Source organism: Sphaeramia orbicularis, chromosome 12 (genome assembly GCF_902148855.1).
Source record: "Sphaeramia orbicularis chromosome 12, fSphaOr1.1, whole genome shotgun sequence".
Classification (NCBI taxonomy): domain Eukaryota; kingdom Metazoa; phylum Chordata; class Actinopteri; order Kurtiformes; family Apogonidae; genus Sphaeramia; species Sphaeramia orbicularis.
The window spans coordinates 80,956,503-80,981,311 of NC_043968.1; the positions used below are offsets into that span (position 1 = coordinate 80,956,503).

The 24,809-nt window shown below is 41.0% G+C and overlaps 1 protein-coding gene and 1 long non-coding RNA gene across 3 annotated transcripts in view; both read left to right on the top strand.

The window, feature by feature from the left end:
- LOC115429149 (transcription activator BRG1-like) overlaps positions 1-11,434 on the top strand; it is a 61,117-nt gene extending 49,683 nt beyond the window's left edge. The window contains exons 4-8 of the mRNA XM_030148397.1: positions 2,406-2,504; positions 2,977-3,081; positions 9,415-9,484; positions 9,638-9,823; positions 11,402-11,434. Of these exons, the coding sequence (XP_030004257.1) occupies positions 2,406-2,504; positions 2,977-3,081; positions 9,415-9,484; positions 9,638-9,823; positions 11,402-11,434 (493 nt within the window). The remainder of the gene's footprint in view (positions 1-2,405; positions 2,505-2,976; positions 3,082-9,414; positions 9,485-9,637; positions 9,824-11,401) is intronic.
- A 1,229-nt stretch (positions 11,435-12,663) lies between these two features.
- LOC115430275 (uncharacterized) lies at positions 12,664-15,828 on the top strand. 2 transcript variants are annotated; one of them, XR_003936912.1, is made up of 3 exons: positions 12,664-12,714; positions 14,037-14,676; positions 14,972-15,828. It is a non-coding gene; the product is annotated as an uncharacterized LOC115430275 (long non-coding RNA). The 2 variants fall into 2 exon arrangements; XR_003936911.1 differs by lacking the exon at positions 12,664-12,714 and having other exon boundaries at positions 13,207-14,676.
- The last annotated feature ends 8,981 nt before the right edge of the window (positions 15,829-24,809 follow it).

Sequence of the window (24,809 nt, forward strand, 5' to 3'; positions counted from 1 at the left end):
ATTAAAGTCAGTGGTTTAATCCACTTTTGAATGCGCTCTAAATTCTTCCTGGACATGTAAAGCCTTTATTCCGTTTGGACTTTATTCCTTCCATTCTGCACATGCTCAGTGTCTTGTCCTGTGGCGATGACGCACACATTCTGCGCTGGTGGAAGAATATTCACTGCAGTCTAGTCTTCCCAAAGCGTTCCAGTGGGCTATTCTGATGGGATCTACCAGCCTGGAAAACCCTGAAGGAACAGTTCAACACTGGCTTTATTCATTCATTTGTCATGAACTAATGAGTTCCACAAGTGGGACAAACAGTTTGAACTGCAGCCCTTCTGTTAGCTTAGCTTAGCCTAGCTTAGCATAATGGCTTCATTCCTCTGCTCAGACGTAGCCAGGCTTTTAGAGGTGATTTGTAGTATTTTAGGAGTGATTTAGTGAAATTCAGTTCTCCCTAATCATTCCTTTAGTCCGCTGGGGTCAATATGATCACAAACTGAGGCTCAAATCATGGTCATGTGACTTACTGCAGGAAGAAAATCTGGCAAATAAAAACTAATGCAAAGCTAAAACGCTAAAGCAAAGCTAAATTAGCGCATGCATCCCTTCAACAAAAAGATTTTCTAACTTCCGTCAACACAACAGTCCACAGATTGTATGAGTGCAGTAAGTCGCAGATCTAAAGAAATAATTAGAGAGAATCGGATTTGACAAAATCACTGACAAAAGACTAAAGAACACCTTTAAAAAAACTGGCTACGTGTGGCCATGGAAATGCAGTGACTATGCTAAGCTAAGCTAACAGAAGGAACCGAATAAACATTTGTCATGTAAACCTTTATTCAGGTTTAACATTTCCATGGAAACACAAGAGAAAGTACTTTAGTTCCAGATTAATTTCTTCTGGAAAAATAGATTGGATTTCAAAAGCATCATGTAACCGTACCCACTGTCCCACATCCATCAGAAGTAAGGAAGTAAAGTTGGTTTCTATGGAAGTGTTGACAGACAGAATTGACAGCGTGCTTTACAGTCAGATCAGAAGTGGGATCCACAGACACACAGCTCCGTCCACAGGCAGAAAAACTAAAGAACATGGTCCCAAAACCCACAGCTCATTCAAAGCCTGTGGAAACAATAAGGTCTGCAGCTGCTTTGGAAAAGACTCAACACAATTTAAAGGGATTGGCAACCAAGGTTATTATCCTGAACGAAAACTAACCACATGACCACAACTAGAATGGTACAAACATTTTCATTCACTGAAATAAATACAAACTACAATTAAAAGAAAAAAAAACATAACTAACTGAAACTGTATTGTGTGTTTACAAAACTAACTAAAACGGATAAAAATTCTGGATAAAATTCCCTTCGTTTTCGTCTTTGTCAATGTCGGATTGATATGAGATCCATTTATTTCCCTCAAAGCACTTTTAGCTGCTGGCACCGTACGATATTTAACGATCTGTCACTTATCATCACTTGTCGTTTAGATTCAGGTTTTCATTCCCACTCTACCTGGAAACATGGAGACTAACGTTGGGAGAAAGCAGCAGAGTCCTGTCTGGGATTTATTTGAATACGACGACAGAGAAGAAGAGAAAAGAGACGACTAAACTAAAACTAAAACTAAAACTAAAACTAAAACTAAAAGTAAAACTAAACTAAACTAAAACTAAGCATTTAGAAAAAAATTAAAACTAATAAAAACTAGCAAACCTGCTCTAAAAACTAATTAAAGCGAACTGAATTAGAGAAAAAAAGTCTAAACTAAATCAAACTAAACTAGAATGAAAAATCCAAAACTATTAGAACCTTGTTTGGAACCCGTTTGGTGGAAAAGGGGTAGTAGACTAAGAATCAGCTGTTCTTCTCCTTCCCTTCAGGTCTCATCATCAGCTCCAGGAGGCCATCTAGTGGTCTGACAGTAGAACTACAACACAACCAACACACACACACACACACACACACACACACACACACACACACACACACACACACACACACACACACACACACACACACACACACTTTCATCAAGTCCCATCACCATTAAACACACACCATATGAGATGTGGGACGCAGGTCTTGGTCCAAAACCCTGAGTCTGGTTTATCTGTGACCTGCTGGTCCACATCGGACTCTTCTCCATCATAGAACCACGTCTCAAACTCTGCTGTTTTCAGGGTTTGTCGTGTGACTGATGTGGATTCAGCAGAATGGATCAGTGTGAGGACAGAGAGGAGGGAGCCCCTCCCCCAAAGACCACCCACAGGACCCCCCAAGGACCTGGACCTGGACCTGGACCGGACAGACCCCCCAAAGCTCAGAGGTGAGACCACCATCTGGATCTGTCCTGCACTGTTCTCCATGTCAGAGCTCAGCACTAAAACCACTGACATCACTGTTCACAGACCTGGACCTGGACAAGGACCCAGCTCTGTGTCCATGAAGAGTACTGACTCCAAGGACTGGTTAATTGACTTCAAACAGGATGGTTCGTCAGAGTCAGCGTAGGTGGTCCTCATTCAGACCTTTAGACCACTTGTATGTAAATGTTGATCCGACCACAGACTCTATGGATGAACGGATCCTCCAGGACTCAGCAGGAAACTGGGTTTGGGTTCCCTCATGTGATGTAGAGTTGTGTGTGTTCCTCTTCAGTTTTCAGTGCCATGTTTCCATACAGTCGTAGGTCTATCCATCAGCTGGGTGCAAATCTGATGGTTGTCTGTGGACACACGGGTCCAAACAGTCTGTCATTAGATTCACCTGGTTGGACTGAAGAACATCTGACCAACAAATACAGGAACTCCATTAGTGATTTAGACTCAATTATTATTCATCACCTGATGAACGTAGAATGAACTCAATGATCCTGATCGAACGGATCTTTGATCTGTGAGTTTTCTGATCAGATTCAGACTTTATTGATCTTCAGTGTATTGATCATTTTCTTATTGTCTCTGTTTTCCTGATGATCAGGATCCATCAGAGACCACAGTCCTCTGGACCTGATCCTGGACCCAGTTGTGTGTCCTTCAGGAGTGACCGGTCCATAACAGTACCATCAGATTTTTCCACAGAGACGTAAGTTTGATGTAAATGTTGGATGTGTCGACTGTTTCTTAAATCTATATGAACCCTTTCATGCATACTGGTCACTCCAGTGGACAGTTCTTCTGCAGCTGTTCTCTTGTATATTCATGAGTTTTGTTGTTTTATTTGCATATGAGCCAACACAGTTAACGCTGATGCATCATCTCATACACTGACATTCAGACCATTACTGGAACTGTGCTGTTCTCTATAAACCTGATCTGCACTCACATGTTTAGGGGAAACCAACTGGTCATTTTTAGACTGTAATTAAAAGTTTTATTAAACAAATAGGTTTTTTTTTTTTTTTTTTGCATATTATCTCCATGAAGTGAGTAATAACTAGTATTAGACTATGATCAAATGTGAGAAAACATCAGATTAGCTGCATGAAAAATGTTTTTATTTCATAGTTTTCACACAGTATCACTTCCTGTTATTGTGTTTTAAATCCATGTTTCTTTGCTTCAACAATTAAACACATAGTGTCCAGCTGAGTGGACATTTTTGGAACTCCATTAAAAATAAGTTCATTAAAAAAATTTCAGTCACATTGTTTTTTTCATGTCTAAAGAAGAATTAAAACACTCAGGAAAAACAAATCTTGCCTAAGGTTCTTCTAATTCATGCATCAAAGGGTTAAATATTGACTTTAGTTTGAAGGTTTAGAACGGGTTCATTTTCAGATTCTTCACATCATTTATTGTCTAAAGGTTTCATGAGTATAAAATAGACGTTAGAACTGCTAACAAAACTGACGTTCCCTACTGACACAGAGGCGTCTTCATGGTTACTGACCTTTCTGCATTCTGATTGGCTGACAGGTGTCCCTTAGTTTAGTCTTAAAGTGACTGTTCAGTAAATGTTCTTCAGTGTCTGAAATGACATTTCTGTGACTTAACTCAGTTCAGTCCTGCTGCCATGATGTGTCTGATGGGGATCCTGATCAACTGAACTCAACTAAACCTGTTGATCAACTCAAACAGTGAGTGTGAAGCTCTGGAACGACGAGCCGCCGTTAGCATGTTCAGCATGGGGAGAACTGGATTGTATTATTGAAGGACAAAGGAAGATGTTTAAAGACAACTGGTTTAGTCTGGACAGAAGGGGGAAAGGAACAACACAGGTTTCAGTTAGGGACAACTATTTATTCAAGTACTTCTAAAATGATTCAGCTGTTGGTCGGTGTACGTCTATGATGAGGGATTTGTGCCCAGCCGTGGGAGCCGGGTTTCTGCGCCGTCTAGAGCTCCAAACAGAAGCCGAACATGAAAGAAATACTGAATATAGCAGGAGTTTGGACGTGTACCCACAGAAAAGGATTCATATAAAACTGATAAATGCACAGTAGACACAAACGGACCTGTGTGGTGTTCCTGGGGGAATGGTCTGTGGGCCCAAACAGTCCCCGGGGGCTTGATGGACCAGTTCTAGTTCCACCCAGGTGATGCACACACAGGTGAGTTTGAGCAGGGCTTTGAGCTGATGGTTTCATGGAAATACTCCTGTCTATATTTGGCTCTGGTATTTTAGTGTTGGATAGTCCTGTTGTGTACGTATATGTCGAGGCCCAAAACGGAATCTCGCCCGATTCAGAATCGGGCCGGCCCAGAATGGAATTCTATTCTAGGCCGGCCTAGAATGGAATCCTGCTGCTATAATGTTATTTTTATACCATGTTTAATGCAAATGATCTAAATTATTACAAAAATCAATACATGGAATTTGCAAATATGTGAAAAAAAAATGAAACAAACAACATTTTAATTGTAAACTATAATACACTTTATTTACAAATAGAACCTAGTGGTACTCCCCACCAATATATGGTACAGTGAAATCGACTGAAATTGACAATAGTTACTCAAGGTATGTAAGACTGAAAATGTAAAATTATGACAAATTATGAAATTATGGATCATTTGCATTAAGCATGGTATAAAAATAACATTATAGCAGCAGGATTCCATTCTAGGCCGGCCTAGAACAGAATTCTATTCTGGGCCGGCCCGATTCTGAATCGGGCCAGATTCCGTTTTGGGCCTCGACATATATATTAGAGGTTGACCGATTATCGGCACCAATATTTGGAAATTTGACGCAGCTGCACCTCTCTCTCTCTCTCTCTCTCCCTCTCTCTCTCTCTCTCTCTCTCCCCCCTCTCTCTCTCTCTCTCTCTCTATCCACTCTGCGCCCTCTGATTGGTTGAGGCTGAAGCTGTCCTCACACACAGACTGGGACTGACTTGGGATGAGACTGTGTTCTATATCCATTTTCTCCATTACTAATCCATAGTGTGCAGAGCGTTTTGAAGCAGATTGAACTCATGTTCTGGTCAAAGCTCATCAGACTCCACCTCAGCGTGCTTCCCTAAAACAAGTGAAGTGAGTTTTTTGGGCGCTCTCTCTTAATCCCACACACATGCTTTTCTCTCACAGACTGTTTCCATCTCCATATTCTCAGCAGTCTAATTCACACACATGTCAGGAGGTCATCTGAGTTAGCAGAGCTTCCGCTAATGTTTCCTCTGCTCTGACGTTCTTCTGCTGCTCACTGGAACGTTAGTAGTAGTTGTGAGATGTAGAGCACAGGGATGTTTAGTCCAGTTTCAGAAGAGTTTTCTGCCTTTACCTTCCACACATGGGTTTTCTCTGCAGAGCTTCTCACACCAGAAAACTTTCCCTCTCCGCGGTGTGTACCCCTTCCGCGTTGAAATCCGATGCAGAAGGAGTACCCCCTGCGTCAAATGGTGCCGCTATGGGGCTCTGACCGCATGCGTCGATTTCTGACTATTTGGGGTGAGACTGTGTTGGTATGTAATATAATAGTGTGTGTTTGTGTTCAAGTCACATGAAAAACTCTACAACTCACGACTCCTAACGTTGCTGTGAGCTTTCTAGTCCTAGGATCTGAAAATGAAAGTGAAGATGAGACAGAGTCCAATTCAGAAGTGATTGATGTGAACATGGTGGAACATTGTAAATCCTGTGTGTGCTCATTAAAGCCCTAAAGGCTGTTTGGGTTCTGTCAGGAGTTGAACTGCACTCACAGCATCTAGTAGACTTTTTATGGAGCTTTTGTCACATTCATCATTAATAATGGAACAACATAGTTTGGAATGACAGGGTCCCTGCTATCGCATGGTAAAATATACAATTGAAGAATGAAATCAACTTAAGGCTTCCCAAATGCTGTAATAAATGAAGCATGATGAGTTGAGCAGATGTCAGCATGTGGCCCAAGAGTTTACCAGAGTTACTGCTGAGCTGGTTCACTCCTGTAGTTTTGTTGTGTTTGAACTTCAAACAAAGATAAGACTTTATAGTTCTAGTTAAATTTGACTTTATTTACTGTGGAAAAATTTCAGGGAGCGATTTATTGAAGCTTTTATTCAACTTTATAAGAGATGCTTCTGAGTCTAGGAAATCCATGCACTTGTGGAGCTATTATTTTCAATTTGTTTGATGAAATAAACATGCTTTAGGCATTTAAACCAAGTTCAGTGTTTGCATTATTCAAAATGTTTTACGCCAATTTTTACACTTTTACTGCAAATGAATATCGGCTCCAAATATCGGTTATCGGCCTCCTCTAACTACTAATAATTGGTATCGGCCCTGAAAACCCATATCAGTTGATCTCTAGTATATATATTTATGTAGAGCAGGTGTCACCAACCTTTTCTCTTCTGTGAGCTACTTTTACCTAATGAAGTTGCCGGAGGGCTACTCTAATTTAGCAACATTTATTTACATAGCTAATTTTCATACATATGCATATTTTGTATAATACGTTTGTAACATTGTGTTCTTTATTTATTTTATTTATTTATATATCTTTGTTTTAACATTTGCAATACTTAAAAAGTGTTCATATGAAACCATTATTTTTCTTCAAGAAAATCAAAAGTAGAAAAAAAAACAAATACAAGCATTTGCATGTTGTATTCCTAAATATTTTAATACTATGTCAAAAATTATGAAATGGAACAATCCTGCATATTTTTATAGAATTATTAAAAACAAATAATGCACACCTTTATGAGTATTTTTAATACTTCGAAATTGTGAAAAGGAACGTTGTCACTCATACAATAAAACTTCACCAGCATGTGCTGCTGTATTTCTGAAGGATTTGACCTTTTCTAAATTCACATATGCTGTCAAAACATATTGATTAAAACCAGAACTTTACGCACATAAATCCACCATCCACGTCACTTCTACAGTCCTCCCACTGCAGTCAAACACAGAGGCACCTGTTCAGGTCCGACTCCAGCTGTCTGAGCGCATGCGCAGATAGTGTACATATGTTTGCGCTTGTCCAGGGTGTGACCCACTTTCACTTTACTGATGTCTCTGTTGAAGCGCTGGTCTTGGTCAGTTCAGTGAACTTGGGCTGTTGTTTTTGGAGTTTAGTTTTCAGCTCTTTTACCTTCTCTTCACGGAGGCTGATTCCAACTGGAGAATCTCCAGAAAAGTTGCTGTGAACTTTGGTGAAATTCTGCTCCACGTTGCATCTTTTACTGACTTTCAGGCTCGCGCCACAGATCAGACACACACACACACACACACACACACACACACACACACACACACACACACTTGTCTTTCACATTTGTCAAACAGAAGTCGGTGTCTCATTGTTGGTGAAAATAACTCCCTGACTATATTCAGCCGACATCGTTGCAGGGCTAAACCCACTACCTACCTGGCATCTGGCTCATCCTGGGCCCCGCCCCTCTCCAGTGACAGGCAGCAAAACCAGCCAAAGTTTGATTGACAGCTAGTTGACCGTTTCATCTCGGGAGGGGGGACAAGACACTTGTAATTTTGATCGGGTGGAAATTTAGATCTGTTCTACCAAATGACGAATCAACTTTGTGTTCTTATTTTAGTGACCCTTGACGAACCACCGGTAGATCGCGAGCAACGTGTTTGAGAACCCTGAACTAGTTCTATTTTTAGAACAGGCCTGTGGGCGACCTGGTGCCCGCGTGCACCGTGTTGGTGACCCCTGATGTAGAGTATAGTTTGGCTTTTGGTCCTGTATCATTCACTGTTTTATAGCTTGTGTGTGTAAATGCTTGTATAGTTGTTCTATCTCCTTCCACTGGAGGCAGCACTGTGTACAAAAGCCTCAGCTGTCTTCAGTTTTTCTTGGGTTGGTTGAGTATGGTGTGGAGTGGGTTTGAGTTGATGATGGATGGCCTGTTTTGGTTCATGTTTGCTGATGATTTATTGAAATTAAAGCTGAAGAGTAAAAACCTTCAAGTGCTTTGGACTGAATTCAGTTTTCCACTGTTTTTGACGCCTTGACCAGCTTGACCCGCTCCAAACTCACTCACATGTGGATCAGTGATGTGCAGCGGGGTTCATGGCTGGGGAGGCACTGACTCTTTCAGAGCCAGATCTACAAATATATGGTGGCCTGAGAAACTGGAATAGAGAGAGTGAGCAAAAGGAATGGCCTGGGTATATGGGCTCTGCATCAAGTCAGCATAGGTAGACTGGCAGGAACTCAACAGGAAACCTTCAAAAAGAGCCATTTCAAACTAAAAATAAAAAAGTTTATGGTCTTACCTTTATTTGTACATGAAATGTAATCCTCCATTTTTGATGAGGTGAATTAAAGTGTATAAAAAAGAACGAAGAAGATGAAAAGCGCATGAATCTGTGGACTCACAGGCGCCATCTATCATGAGGCAGGGGTACTGTTTGCCTCCCCTAGTGACTTTTTCACTGCGGTTTTATGATTAATCTGTGAGCCTAAACACATTACAGAAATACATTCCATACGTTATGCAGATAATGGAAGGATAGAGCATATAATCAGAGTGTTTGAAAGCATTTCAACTGCGATATACAGAGGGACAGCGACACAATATTTTCATAGCGTACCAGCAGAGTTCATGAGGGGAGGAGACAGTTCTCCTGGAGGCACAGCACAGCGCTGCCTCCTCCCTGTATTTGAACGGAGCATGCGGAAATTCTGCTATTCTAATTGACAAAAAAAAAAAAAATAATAACAATATTGGAATCGAACGGAAAATAAGTTTATAGGACATACCAGCTGACAACTATCAACATTTATTATATTTTATAGTCAAGTTTTTTTTCTTTTCAAGATTGACAAGGGAGGCTCTGCCTCCCCTGCCTCCTCTGACTGCACGTCACTGATGTGGATTCTCTGGGATCAGCAGGACCAGGACACCTGTCCCACTACAGGGGTCATGTGACTCATGTTGTGGTCCAGGTGTGTCCACCTGTGGGTGTCAGTGTGGACAGACATAATGTGAGCTCATTGTTGATGTTTGGTCCACAGAGTGGAGCAGCAGAGCTCAGAGGTTCCCACTGGTCTACAGGATCAAACTCAGCTGGACTCCATATTTCAGGTGTGTACATGTCCAACATCTACTGGTCCATCTGTTCTGTCTAATCATGTCCTGCTGCTGGTTTCAGACCAGTGGACGTCAGTGTGTCCAACATGGACCCGAGCTTTGGCCCATGGTTGGACTTTGGCTCTTTCATCATGTTTTGTGTTCCAGCTGCTGGAGGAGAACATCTGCACTTTTGTAAAGAACCAACTGAAGAAATTCCAGCAGGTTCTGAGTCCAGATTACCCAGAATGCTTAGAGAGTCTGAGTGATGAGGATGAAGAGCAGAGGAGGAGCTCCGAGGTTTTTCTGAAGATCACACTGAACTTCCTGAGGAGGCTGAAGCAGGAGGAGCTGGCTGAGCGTCTGCACCGCAGTAAGACCATTCTGTCCAGATTGAACAGATGAAAATACTGGATTTACTGTGAGACTGACGGTTTGATCTGGGTCTGCATTCAGGAAGTCGGTCTGGAGTTCAGCAGCGGAAACTGAAACGTAACCTGCAGCAGAAGTTTGAGTGTGTGTTTGAGGGCATCGCTAAAGCAGGAAACCCAAAAACCCTCCTGAACCAGATCTATACAGAGCTCTACATCACAGAGGGAGGGGCTACAGAGGTCAACCAGGACCATGAGGTCAGACTGATTGAAACAGCATCCAGGAACCCACACAGACCACCAACAACCATCACATGTGAAGACATCTTTAAAACACCAGCTGACAGAGATCAGCCAATCAGAACAGTGCTGACAAAGGGCGTGGCCGGCGTCGGGAAAACAGTGTCCACACAGAAGTTCAGTCTGGACTGGGCTGAAGACAAAGCCAACCAGGACATCCACTTCATATTTCCATTCACCTTCAGAGAGCTGAATGTGCTGAAACAGAAGAAGTTCAGCTTGGTGGAACTGGTTCATCACTTCTTCACTGAAACCAAAGAAGCAGGAATCTGGATCTTTGCAGACCACCAGGTGGTGTTCATCTTAGACGGTCTGGATGAGTGTCGACCTCCTCTGGACTTCAACAACACTCAGATCCTGACTGATGTGACAGAGTCCAGCTCAGTGGATGTGCTGCTGATGAACCTCATCAGGGGGAACCTGCTTCCCTCTGCTCGCCTCTGGATAACCACACGACCTGCAGCAGCCAATCAGATCCCTGCTCAGTGGGTGGACATGGTGACAGAGGTCAGAGGGTTCAAGGACCCACAGAAGGAGGAGTACTTCAGGAAGAGGTTCACAGATGAAGAACAGACCAACACAATCATCTCCCACATCCAGAGATCCCGAAGCGTCCACATCATGTGTCACATCCCAGTCTTCTGCTGGATCACTGCTACAGTTCTGGAGGACGTGTTGAAGAGCACAGACAGAAGACAACTGCCCAAGACCCTGACTGAGATGTACATCCACTTCCTGGTGGTTCAGGCCAAACTGAAGAACGTCAAGTATGATGGAAGATCTGGGACAGATCCACACTGGAGTCCAGAGACCAGGAAGATGATTGAGTCTCTGGGAAAACTGGCCTTTGAGCAGCTGAAGAAAGGAAACCTGATCTTCTACGAATCCGACCTGACAGAGTGTGGCATCGATATCAGCTCAGCCTCAGTGTACTCAGGAGTGTTCACAGAGGTCTTCAAAGAGGAGAGAGGACTGTACCAGGACAAGAGGTTCTGCTTCATCCATCTGAGTGTCCAGGAGTTTCTGGCTGCTCTTCATGTCCATCAGACCTTCACCAACACTGGAGTCAATCTGCTGTCAGAAGAACAAACATCTGTTTGGTCTAAACTATCAAAGGTCAAATCTGCCCAGTTCTACCAGACTGCTGTGGACCAGGCCTTACAGAGTCCAAATGGACACCTGGACCTGTTCCTGCGCTTCCTCCTGGGTCTATCACTGCAGACCAATCAGAGTCTCCTACACGGTCTGGTGAAACCAACAGGAAGCAGCTCAAAGACCAACCAAAAAACTGTAGAGTACATCAAGAAGAAGATCAGTGAGAATGTGTCTGCAGAGAGAAGCATCAACCTGTTCCACTGTCTGAATGAACTGGAGGATGGATCTCTGGTGGATCAGATCCAACAGTACCTGAGATCAGGACGTCTGTCCACAGAACAACTGTCTCCTGCTCAGTGGTCAGCTCTGGCCTTCATCTTACTGTCATCAGAAAAAGACCTGGATGTGTTTGACCTGAAGGAATACTGTGGTTCAGAGGAGGTTCTTCTGAGGCTGCTGCCAGTGGTCAAAGCCTCCAACAAAGCTGTGTGAGAACAAACAGTTGGATCAAACATCTCAAATATGGATCTATCATTTCAAGCAGATCAATAACTTTATACTCATGCCTTTTGTTTTGTCCAGACTCAGTGGCTGTAACCTGTCAAAGAGAAGCTGTGAAGCTCTGTCCTCAGTTCTCAGATCCCACTCCTGTAGTCTGACACATCTGGATCTAAGCAACAATGACCTGAAGGATTCAGGAGTGAAGATCCTGTCAGATGGACTGAAGAGTCCAGGATGCAGACTGGACACTCTCAGGTCAGGGTTCAACACAGAACACAACACATCATTTCAATGTTTGTCTGCAGTTGTTGGATGGATTGAACTTGTCAGTGGTTGTTTGTGTTGAACTCCAGACCAGTTCTACTGATCTTCAAGTGTGTTCAGAGTCTGGAACTCATAGACTTTACACATTGAAGTCCTGTTGGTGAAGTCCCATGCATTCACAGACTCGGTTCAATGACTCCAACTCCACTCATCTCCATCCTCAGTTGATGGATGTGATGTTTTGTGTTGCAGATTGTCAGGATGTCTGATCACAGAGGAAGGATGTTCTTCTCTGGTCTCAGCCCTCCAGTCCAATCCGTCCCATCTCAGACTGCTAGACCTGAGCTACAACCATCCAGGAGCCTCAGGACAGGAGCTGTGTGCTCTAGTGGAGGATCCACACTGGAGACTGGACGCTGTCAGGTATGGACTGAGCTGATGCATCCACAGATAATGGCAGATAGAACAGGTAGAGCTGACAGGAACCATCTGTCAGAGCTGGGATCCATCCTGTATGAAGGTCCAGCCCATGTTCACAGACAAACACACTCAGTCAGTGATTCAGAAGGAACCATTTAGTGGATGTGAACAGAAAAGCTTCAGTGGATCACAGTGATGGAATGTCCATGTTTCCAGCTGACCTCTCTGACCCTCCTCCTCCTTTCAGGTTGGATCCTGCTGGAGTCCAGATGTTGAAACCAGGTCCATGGAGACGTAAGTGTGATTTGATTAGATGGATTGAAAGCAACCTGAGCCCAAACTGGGACCTGGTTCCACATTCTAAACATCTGAGGTGTTCATGAAGACAGTCAGTTTAGTGGAAGGATGAGCTGATAACTGATTGGTCAGGACTGGTACCACATGGACCCACATACCCTGAGCAGTGAGTCCTCAGGTCCAGTCCCAGACTATTTAGTGCAGATCAGAGCTCTAGTGTCTTTCTGCACATTTACAGTCTGTACTGTCACTGTGGGACAAAGAATGAAATGGACAAACAATAATCCAGGGGCCATTCTCCATCTGAACATGGATGGATTTCATTCTGAACGTCTGTCTGAACCACTGCATCAACACAAAAACCATAAAAGCCACAAAAACAACAACAATTCAAGCAAACACAAAATACTTGCACTCCTAAAACAAAGCAATTCCAGTCTGTGGTTGGGTCCAGTCTCTTCTATTTGGATTCATCAACTCAATCCAACATTTGTCCCATCTGTGTTTTTAGTCCATTTCCACATTTCAATCCTGTGCTGGATCCATGAAACCAGTTGGTTCCAGTGGGCCGTCCTTCACTGGTCCATTTGTGTTGTTGGTTTGTTTCCTGCTGTCAACATGATTGTAAACACACACATTTGATGGGAGCCCTGAAGCTGTTGGGACATGTGAGCCCAGTCCAAACCATGACACAAACATTCAACCTTCATGTTGAACACTGGCTCCATCCTCTAGTTGTCTTCAATGCAGATTCCTGCTCATAAACCTCAGAATGGTTTTGTGTGTCAGCTCCATCCAGCCTCTCTCTGGACTGTTTGGATGATGCTCTGATCAAATCCATGCACACATTTGGACACTTCCACTCACTTGTTCTTTTCAACACTTCCTTTAATGGTTCACATATTGAATTGATCCAAACCTGGGGCTCAAATCCATCATTTGTCCCATTCTTTGTGTTTGTGTCAAGAACTGAAAATCTGTTCAATACCATTTGATTTTCTGTTTGACAAAGAAGGAAAATCCAGTCCTTTAGAAATGTTGAATCTGCTGTTTCTGATCAGGAAAATCAAACAGGAAAATCCAATCCACTGTGTTTTTATTGAACGTCTGTTGGTGAAAATGTGCTCAGAAACAACAGATCTGTCTAGAAAACACTGGATTGATCTTTTATTGATCAGTATTGATCAGAGTCAGACTCACACATGATCCATCCATCAATAACAGTTGAATTGAACCCAGTCATGTGATCAGACTGTCAGTCAATCAGCTGATCACTGATCAATAACTGCAGCTGTTTTGTGTTTTCTTCTGTCCATCAGATTTCTGTGAACTCACCCTGGATCCAAACACAGCGCACAGAGAACTGAAACTGTCTGAAAACAACAAGAAGGTGGAACGAGTGAAGGGGCGTCTGTCATATCCAAAACATCAGGACAGATTTGACTACTGGCCTCAGCTGATGTGCTCAACTGGTCTGACTGGTCGCTGTTACTGGGAGGTCCAGTGGAGTGGAAACGTTGATATATCAGTGACTTACAGAAGAATCAGAAGGAAAGGAAACAGTGATGACTGTGAGTTTGGAAGAAATGATCAGTCCTGGAGTCTGTGGTGTTTTGGAGATGGATACAGTGTCTGGCATAAAAACAAATGCACATCCCTCCCTCAGTCCTCCTCCTCCTCCTCCTCCTCCTCCTCCTCCTCCTCCTCTGGTACAGTCTCAGTGTATGTGGACTGTCCTGCTGGATCTGTGTCCTTCTACAGAGTCTCCTCTGACAAACTGATCCACCTGCACACCTTCAAAACCACATTCACTGAACCACTGTTTGCAGGATTTGCACTGTGGAGGCAGGGATCCACAGTGTGTTTGTGTGATGTGTAGTTGTGTTGTGTAGTTGTGTTATGTAGTTGTGTAGTTGTGTTTTGTAGTTGTGTTGTTTTGTTGTGTAGTTGTGTTGTGTAGTTGCGTAGTATTGTTATGTAGTTTTGTAGTTATGTTGTGTAGTTGTGTACATGTGTTGTGTAGTTGTAGAGTTGTTTTGTGTAGTTGTGTTGTGTAGTTGTGTTATGCAGTTGTGTTGTGTAGTTCTGTTGCGTAGTTCTGTTATGTAGTTGTGTTGTGTAGTTGTTGTGTTGTTGTGTTGTGTAGTTGTTGTGTTGTTGTGTCGTTGTGTTGTGTAGTTGTGCTGTGTAGTTTTGTAGCTGTGTTGTGTAGTTGTGTTGTGTAGTTGTGTATTTCTGTTGTGTAGTTGTGTAGTTGTTTAGTTGTGTAGTTGTGTTGTGTAGTTGTGTAGTGTCCATAAAATGGTTGTGCTCAAATCAGTGTCATTTGAACACAGTTGTGTGTGAGTTGATGCTCTACAAATACACAAACATTTAGAAACACCAAGAACATAAATCAGCCTCAGTTCTTCAACAGTTGTCTTGTTTCTTTGGATGCTTTCTATGTTTATAAAATTAGAAATGAATCCAACCAGTAGTTTGACAGAAGAATTGCTCATGAAGACGACGCCTCCACAATAACTCATCTGTGTGCATTTTTTCCACAGTGAGAGGATTAGGACTGTAGACTGAAAATGACAATTCCAGTAAAGGAGCGCATTTACAGAAGAAAGACAGAATGTTGCATCCAATTCTCTTTTTTCTCCATATATTCTCCCTTTATTTTGTGTCCATGTCCATTTGCATAAACAGCTGTTTCTCAGTGGAATTCCAGTCTTTGAGTCCTAAAGGCTCATGAGTGTCATGTGTGTGAGTCTTCCTTCATGGACACTTCAGCAGCTGAACACAAGAGGGCGCCGTCATCCTGTTCAAACACATCCACTCAGTCTGTGCATTTTCAATCCACATGTCTGTAGATTCCATCCAAAACTCCTGCTGTGTCTGCCACATATGAGGAGGAATTACTGCTGTTAAAGATCACACTCACACATGAGTCCATTTTATGGACTTGGACTTTGAACAAAGAGTGAATTCATGTGAAAATCATCTGTTTTTTCACATGTTGATGCTTTTGTTTGAATAAATGCAGATCAAACTCAATCCTTTACTCATGCAGATTATTGTCCATTTTTCATCCGATGTAAAATGACAAATAAAAGCATCTGAATTGAAGCTTTAGTTTGTGTTTTTTCTCCACATTAACAGGACACTTGTCAGTGACTTTTCCTTTTATCAGCTGATATTAAAGGTTTGGAGCCTCAGCCTTTTTTTTCACTCAGATAGTTCAATGCACCACATCTGATGTCCATCATTGTCTTATCTACTGATTCCATGGAGGATCAGATTTGTTGCTGCAGTTGTTTGGTCCGAACACTTTGTGCTTCAGACAGACTCCCCAGTGAGTCTGGAAAATGGACTAAACTGAGTACAGAGCGCTGATCCAGTTTCTAGTCCTGGAGGCTCCATCTGACAAACAGGTTTGTTTTTTTCCCTCAACTTTATTGAAAATATTCAGGTCTACAAAACAGACATTTTGAACAAACAAACATTAAGATGTCCAAAAGAAAAAGCATTTGAACAAATAAATGTAAGAAAAAAAGCATCGATTTAAAGACACAAGGCAGAAGAGACAAATAATAGTATAAAAAAAACAATGTATGGAACACAAATAAATAAATGCATCAGAGTTCAGTCTATTTGAACCCTTTCATGCACAGTGCTCACTCCAGTGGACAGTTCTTCTCCAGCTGTTCTCTTGTATATTCATGGCTTTGGTTCTTTTAGTTCCAGATCAGCCAACACAGTGGACACATTTTTTTTGCATATCCTCCTCAGACCCAGCAATGCAATGTGTCCTCTATAGGGGACAACAGTTTGACACTTTAACTAAAACGCTGTCCATTACAAAGGACATTCCATTAAAAAATCAATCAGTAAATATCAATTATTTTTAAAATGTATCTGAAAAAACTTGCATTATGCAGTTTCCAATCAAGACAATTTTTTAGTGTAAAAAAGCTAAAATTGTCAATTTCCTGGGTCTCAGAGGATATTATCTCCATGAAATGAGTAATAACTAGTATTAGAGTAGATAAAATGTGAGAAAACATCAGATTAGCGGCATTAAAAATGTTTTTATTTCATAGTTTTCACACAGTTTATCACTTTCTGATGATGAGTTTTAAATACACAAACAGAAAACTGAAACTGTCTGAAAACAACAAGAAGGTGGAACGAGTGGAGGAGGATCAGTCATATCCTGATCATCAGGACAGATTTGAGGTCTGTGAACAGGTGATGTGTTCAACTGGTCTGACTGGTCGCTGTTACTGGGAGGTCCAGTGGAGTGGAGAGGTTGAAATATCAGTGACTTACAGAGGAATCAGAAGGAAAGGAGAGAGTTCAGACTGTGTGTTTGGATGGAATGATCAGTCCTGGGGTCTGGAGTGTCATGGAGGTGGATACTGGGTCTGGCATGAAAAAAAAAATGCACAGACCTCCCTCAGTCCTCCTCCTCCTCCTCCTCCTCCTCCTCCTCCTCCTCCTCCTCCTCCTCCTCCTCTGGTACAGTCTCAGTGTATGTGGACTGTCCTGCTGGATCTGTGTCCTTCTACAGAGTCTCCTCTGACAAACTGATCCACCTCCACACCTTCAAAACCACATTCACTGAACCACTGTTTGCTGGATTTGGACTCTGTGGTTCTGGATCCTCAGTGTGTTTGTGTGATGTGTAGTTCTGTTGTGTAGTTGTGTTCATGCACATGTGGTTGTGTAGATGTGAACACAAACATCTGGACTTTCTACTGCTCAGCCTTTAGTTTGAATGTGTGGCAGGTGTTGGTCCATAAATGTGAATGTGAGCCTTACTGCCACCACCTGGTCTGGAGTGGGAACTACAACTGTACGTCCAAACTGACCAAACAACTCATTTATGTCATTATTCAATTATTTGAATCTAATTAAAGCCTCAACTTCACCATTCATAAATATGTGTGTGACAGGATCTGATCCATAAACTATGAACATAAATATATGACCCATTAAATGAACATGTGTAAAGGCTGATCAGTGTTTACATGCAGGATTTTTACCACACTGTGGAACTGTTCAACTATACAAACTTAAAGTCATTCCAACAGATGTAGACCAGTAAATATGAAGGAAGTGTAGAGGAAAAAATGATTTTGTGCTGATTTATTCTGTCAAAGCATTTTGTCTAAACTTTGTACTTGTCATTCTGATGATTTTAGACTCTGTACATGCTATACTGAAGATACTGAGCAAATCAATAAAATCTAATCCAAACCAGATACTGTAGGGACATGTGATGGAACTGAGGTAAACATGCATATGTGACCTGCACAGTATAAAGGCTCTTTGACTTCTATGTGTCTGTGTCCAGTCTTAGCAGACTGCACCCTGTTTGATAACAGCGAGATTTGGTCTCTGAATCTGTGTGTTGATCATTGCTGATTATTGTTGGTTGTTCGCTTCAATTTGAAACATCATTTTGTAATAAATTTGATAAATCTACAGGGTTATTGTGCTTCTTTCATTCTCACCGTAAAATCTAGGCCCCGACAGGAAGCACTAATTAAATCCACGTATGAATCAAAGAATAGCAGAGTTTCAGTCTGTCCATCCAACTGCAGCAGATCAAACACAATGATGAGGTCATGTTTGAAGGTTTGGATCAAACCTCAGAACATCGACATAAACAGTATCAACAGCATGAACACACAGTGATGATGCCTTCATAGAAATAATCTCCCATAATCCAACACTGACATCAAAGTAGCACCAACAAGACTCTATTTAGCATCAAAACAAAGACAGATTTGATCCTGAAGCAGAACCTCAGTTTGATGTTCAGTCTGTTTAAAAGTGTGTGAATGTGAGTGAAGGACAGTCAAATACCAACACAAACACCACCAAGAAAACCACATGAAACAGGCGTCTCATCATCACAGAAGTCCTCTGAATGTGGATCCAGGCTCCAAATGGGACCCAGTGGTTCTCCAGGTCAACATGGACCCTTTCCAACACGTCTGTCCAATATGTCTATGAAAAGGAGGTTCTTTTCCAAACTCCTGAACGCTGTTGGTCTGGTTGGTGTTGGTGTTCAAATGCAGGTTTGATGGTTTTCTGTTGGATTCATATTCAACATGTTTTTGAGTAAATGGCCTGAATTTACACAAATGGGTCTCATGTTTTTATTTATTTATTGTTTACGTAACAGGGATGATGAATACGGCATTGAAACCAAAGGGAAAATGTGATGCATATAAGACGTCTAGCTTCAGCTAATTTGCAGTCTTTGTCCCTGGTCAGGCTTTTGAATACTGTCAAATAATATACTTCATACAATACAATAAAAATACCATGTGTACTGTGGATCTATACTATTATTTACTTTTACTTTTATTCAGTCATTATTTAGCCATATTCTACTACATGTGAACTTTGGACACACTTATACTCTGTATAAAGTTCATACGAGCTGTGAGAAATAATCTTAGTGCCAAGGCCTTCTAGGATACAGTGGCACCAACTGAGCCATGGACTTATCTACAATTTACGTAAACACATACATGTAACAACTCCCAAGTAACCATAAAAACACTGGTCACTAGATGCAACTTGTATTCGGACGCCGACACTCTGTCAGTATGCCTGTTTACCCTGTCTAAACTGAAGAACAATATTTAATAAAAAATGAGGAAGAGCTGTTGTGTGATTGATTGTATGAACAGGTTTGAAAAGCAGTCCCAGTTATCGTTTTACAGACAAAGAAAAGAGAAGTAGATGGATCCACAAATCCAGGAAACCAAACCTAGATCTGTGGATCCTGTTTGGTGTCAGCTAACAGTAATTTATGCTGGATTTTTGGGTCAAATCAGACCTCAAATGACGTATTGTTTTGGCTAAAGTTACTTCTTAGTAAAGCTTTTGGTTTCATGACCAGATCTTTCATGGTTTTTGTCTTCATTTTGTGATTCTGAACCTTGTGCTCCTACATGATTTGTATTCACACCAGGAAAGTCTGATAGTCCACTTGCTTTGGGCTGGACCAAATGTGTTTTTTCTTTTTTTTTTTCTTTTTATTTTGGTGCAGTTCGCTTTCACATTGAACATTTTTGTAAGTGGACCAAAATCTGTAAACAAAACCACGTGTGCTGAGGTCGTTCAGCCATTGGACAGAAATGAGCAGTGTCGATTAAAGCGCCAAGTCCAAAGTGAAAGGAGAGAATGATGGAAATTTTGTGTGCTGTTTTTGTTATCGTCATAGCGATATGGTTTTTACAGATGCAGACGTTTGCACAAATGTTTGAGCAGCAAAAGTGTTTGATGCAACGTCAAGTTTACAATATTGTAGAATTCATTTCTCAACGATGAAGACACAAACAGACGGCTACGGAGGACAGCGCTCATGTGGACATATCATGTTGTGACTGTTGCTCTTCTTCATGCAAGATGTTCCAGGTATGAAGTTGGAATTCTGCTAGTATATCAAAAGACTGTTCTCCAAAAGCATTAGTGCTCCGTACTGCTTACCTATGTGTATCTGTCCTATATCACTGTTCAGTTTAGCCAGGGACAGAATTCCTTAACACAGGTAAAGTTTGCTGGGGGTGATGAAGTCGATTATTATTTTTCTTTTCAAGCACAACAGACAAATCTAACCGGAGTTCTGAAAATGAAATGTCCACATGTTACTGTTTTGCATAAGCACTGAATCCAACCCATACCCACACTGAAGCTCAATTACAGGGAACACAAACCAAAATGACACTGGCTTTGACCTCTGCCTTTCTACAGTGTGAATATGAACTAATAATGCACCATTTACACAAGAGGACAAAAATCCAACTGTGTTAGATCAGGTCCAGGTTGCTTTCACACCTCAAACGAACCGCACCAGGGTTCGTATGGTACCGCACTGAGACCACCTCTTCAGCTGGGTCTCGGTTCGCTTGTTTGGTCCGGAACAGAGTTTGGTGGTTTTTATTCACACCAGCCCAAAAGGTCCGAACCAAGGGAGCAAACGAACTCTGGTCCATTTTAAATGAACCAAACAAGGCAGGTGTGAATACACCCTAAAAGTTCTGATCAAAATTTCCCCTTTTGAAGCACATAGTTTTTGACCATCTCCAAAACATTGCCAGAATCAAAGATTTACTGTCTAAACCAGACTTAGAGAGACTTATCCAAGCATTTATCTGGAGCAGGTTAGACTACTGTAACGGCCTTCTCACTGGACTCTCTAAACCAGCTATAAGACAGCTGCAGTCCATCCAGAACGCTGCTGCTCCAGTCCTGACTAGAACCAGGAAGTACCACCATATTAGTCCTGTGCTCAGATCTCTGCATTGGCTTCCTGTGGCTCAGAGAATAGACTTTAAAACAGCTCTGCTCGTTTATAAGTCTGTCCATGGTCTAGCACCAAAGTACATTTGTGACATGATGGTCCCATATGAACCATCTCAGACCCTGAGAACCTCATGGACTGGTCTGAGAACCTCGTGGACTGGTCTGAGAACCTCGTGGACTGGTCTGAGAACCTCGTGGACTGGTCTGAGAACCTCGTGGACTGGTCTGAGAACCTCATGGACTGGTCTTCTGCTGGTGCCCAGAGTCAGGACTAAACAGGATGAAGCTGCGTTTCAGTTCTATGCAGCTAAACTCTGGAACAGTCTTCCTGATGATGTGAGACAGACCTGAACTGTGACAGTGTTTCAGTCCAGGCTGAAAACGGCTCTGTTCAACTGTGCATAAAACAACTGAAAGGGTTCTATCTGTACTCTTCTCTTTTACTTTGTTTGAATTGAATATTATTTCTGTTTTATTGACCTTTCAAAGAATACAACTCAGTGATAAAAGCAATCCCCTCTGGCTTACTTCATTTAATGAAAAGTCACTTTTCCTTCTGTCAAGAAATTATTCCAGTGGACACGTCTGTGTTGCTTTTGAATGGTATCAATATACAAGACAAGAAATGGAACAATAAACATATAAGAACAATTTTTCAACACAAGTGTTCAGAGAACGCAAACCTGCGCCAAGCACCCCGAACGGTGTGCATGTGTGGATCGACTATTTCTGTTTAAATTCAACAGTTTCCAGGTTGTTCCATACAGCAGAAAAAGTTGAAGCTTGGTACCAGTCATGTGTCTGTCAAATTAGATTCAATTCCAATCAATATTTGTTGAGTTCTAATGAAAAATTTGTGGTAAATGGGATTTTCAATGTTAAATGTAAATGTCCACAGAGTCCACATTCCACAGTGGATGTGGACGATTTTGTGCCAGATACAAGATATTGTTCTAAGCTACAGGTGGATCAAATTGGAGGCTAAGCGGAGTCGTTTTGAATTTTTGATGAATTTTTGAAAATTGCTCAATGATGACAGATAGGAAAATTGTAGACGTTGTGACCTTGCTGTGACCTTGAACTTTGGCCTACTTGGCCCAAAATTGAATGGGTTGGTCCCAGGGCCTAGGCCTATCTGTGGGGAAGATTTGGGAAAGATGGGTGGAATAATTTTCCCGTAAAGTTGCTAACAAACAAACAAACAAACAAACAAATACATACACAAAGCAAAGTGATCACAATACCTCCTGGCGAAGATAATAAATACTGGATATATGAAGATTCAAAGCCACTACATCAAAAATATGCAAAATAAAAATATATTTATCTATCATTTAGGCTTACGTAATGTATTACTAGAGCTGCTATTACACATTTTATTGTGTCCTGGGTGTGTTTACATACAGTCATTATACATTATAAGAGACAGTTCCCCTATATCTGCATTTTCTTCATTTTGTTTTGTATTTTGTGATGTTTTTTTTCTTGATTATATATTTCACCGAAGTTTATATTTGAGCAAATAATGTCTTTATAACACAAAATGTCACTTTATCCTATATTGTAAAATGGAAGTGGACTCTGTCTGTGTGTAAATACATAGATAACTTTATTTATCCCACAGTGGGCAGTTCCATTTAACTGTCTCCAATGCAGTTTCAGTGGATCCTTCAAATCCACACATGACTGCTGAGTCGACCCCCTTTTGTTAATGTTCAGTTAATGAGAGGTTTTGCTTAAAAGTCCATTTTTCTTCAGTTTCCTGTTTCTGATATAAAAACTTTTGCATTTCCTTTAAACTTTGATGAACATCTACATGATCCATGAATTAAATCTAGAAAAATATCTAATTTTCACTGAAGAAACGCAAAATAAGGAGGATAATATGACAATAAATGGTGATAAATCATTTAAGAAAGGGTAAATATGAGAAAAATTCATTTGTGAACTGCCACAAAAGTAGCACTGGGTCCTTATGGGTTAACTGGGTTTCCCTGGCTAAACAAAATAAAATGACAAAATTAACAATAATCATAAGATTCAGCAGAAAATACAAGTAGACATTCAAAAGAAAAAATATAATGATGAGCAAGAGTAAGAATGACTGTAAAATCAAAAAATAAACATGATCTCAAAGGTTATTTAGTAAAAAAAAACCAACCTGTAATTATCTGTCATTCCACAGGGTGTCGCTAAAATCCAAACCACCACAGGAACAAGCACCTGTTTGACTGGTTCCCAGTTCTTTTCAGACTGAACCCTTTCATGTATACTGGTCACTACATTGGACACCTATTCTCCAGCTGTTCTTTTGTGTATTCCTGGGTTTGGTTGTTTTAGTTCCATATCAGCCAACACACAGCACCATCCCATACACTGACATTCAGACCATTACTGGAACTGTGCTTTTCTTGGTAAACCTGATCTGCACTAACATGTTTGTGTGGAAATGAATTGCTAATTGTTTCCTCTGAGAAGGAACGGCCAAGGTTATGTTTTCATCTGGGTTTGTCTGTTTGTTTGTCTGTTCGTCTGTCTGTTAGCAAGATAACTCCAAAAGTTATGGAAGGATTTGGATGAAATTTTCAGGAAATGTTAAAACTGGCACAAGGAACCAATGATTTTTATATTATCTCCATTAAGTGAGTAATAACTCATGTTAGTGTATGTTAAAATGTGAGAAAACATCCAATTAGCTGCATGAAAAATGGTTTTATTTCATAGTTTTCACACGATATATCACTTTCTGACATTGCCATTTAACCCTTTCATGCATAGTGGTCACTCCAGTGGACAGTTGTTCTCCAGCTGTTCTCTTGTGTATTCATGGGTTTTGTTGTTTTAGTTCCATATCAGCCAACACAGTGGACACTTATGCATATGTAACTGCTGTTCTTGATAAACCTGATCTGCACTAACATGTTTGAGTGTAAATCAATTGTTATGAGACTGTAATTATCATTTTTTCTTTGACAAAATGTTTGGGTTTTTTTGGTATATTATCTCCATGAAATGAGTAATAACTAGTATTAGAGTATGTGTAAATATGAGAAAACATCAGATTAGCAGCATTAAAAGTGTTTATATTTCATAGTTTTCACTGTATATCAGCAAATATATGTTTCTTTGCTTCAAAAATTCAACGCATCGTATCCATTTGAGTGAACATTTTTGCAGCTCCATGAAAAATAGGTTCATAAAAAGCTGTCAATTGCATTTTTTTTTTCATGTCTAAAGAGGAATAAAAACGGTGAAAAAAAATCATGATTAAGGTTCTCATAATTCATGCATGAAAGGGTTAAATACATGTTTCTTTGCTTCAAAAATTAAACCCATGGTGTCCAGCTGAGTGGACATTTTTGAAACTCCACAAAAAAATAAGTTCATTTAAAGACATTCAATCGCATTGTTTTTTGTTTTCGTACCTAAAGACAAATAAAAACACTCAGGTAAAAAATCTTGACTAAGGTTCTCATAATTCAATCATTCATAATTCAAATCCGTGTCGCTGTTTTCATGTGTAGTGGAACTCGTGCTTCTTGGTACATAGCGACGATGCTCTGTTAGCTCCAAAGGAAAACAAGTTGATAGTGGAACTGCTCTGAGATCAGTGTGAACATTGCTGGATGGTGTTCTCCTCTCCAGACCCTGCTCTGTTTGAACATCTGTGGATCATCAGCATACAGGAGATCATCACACACTACAAAACCTACAATGGAATTAAGATCTAATGACAGAAGAAGATCAACGAAGTCCAAAAAAATAGTTGCTTTCTGTAACTT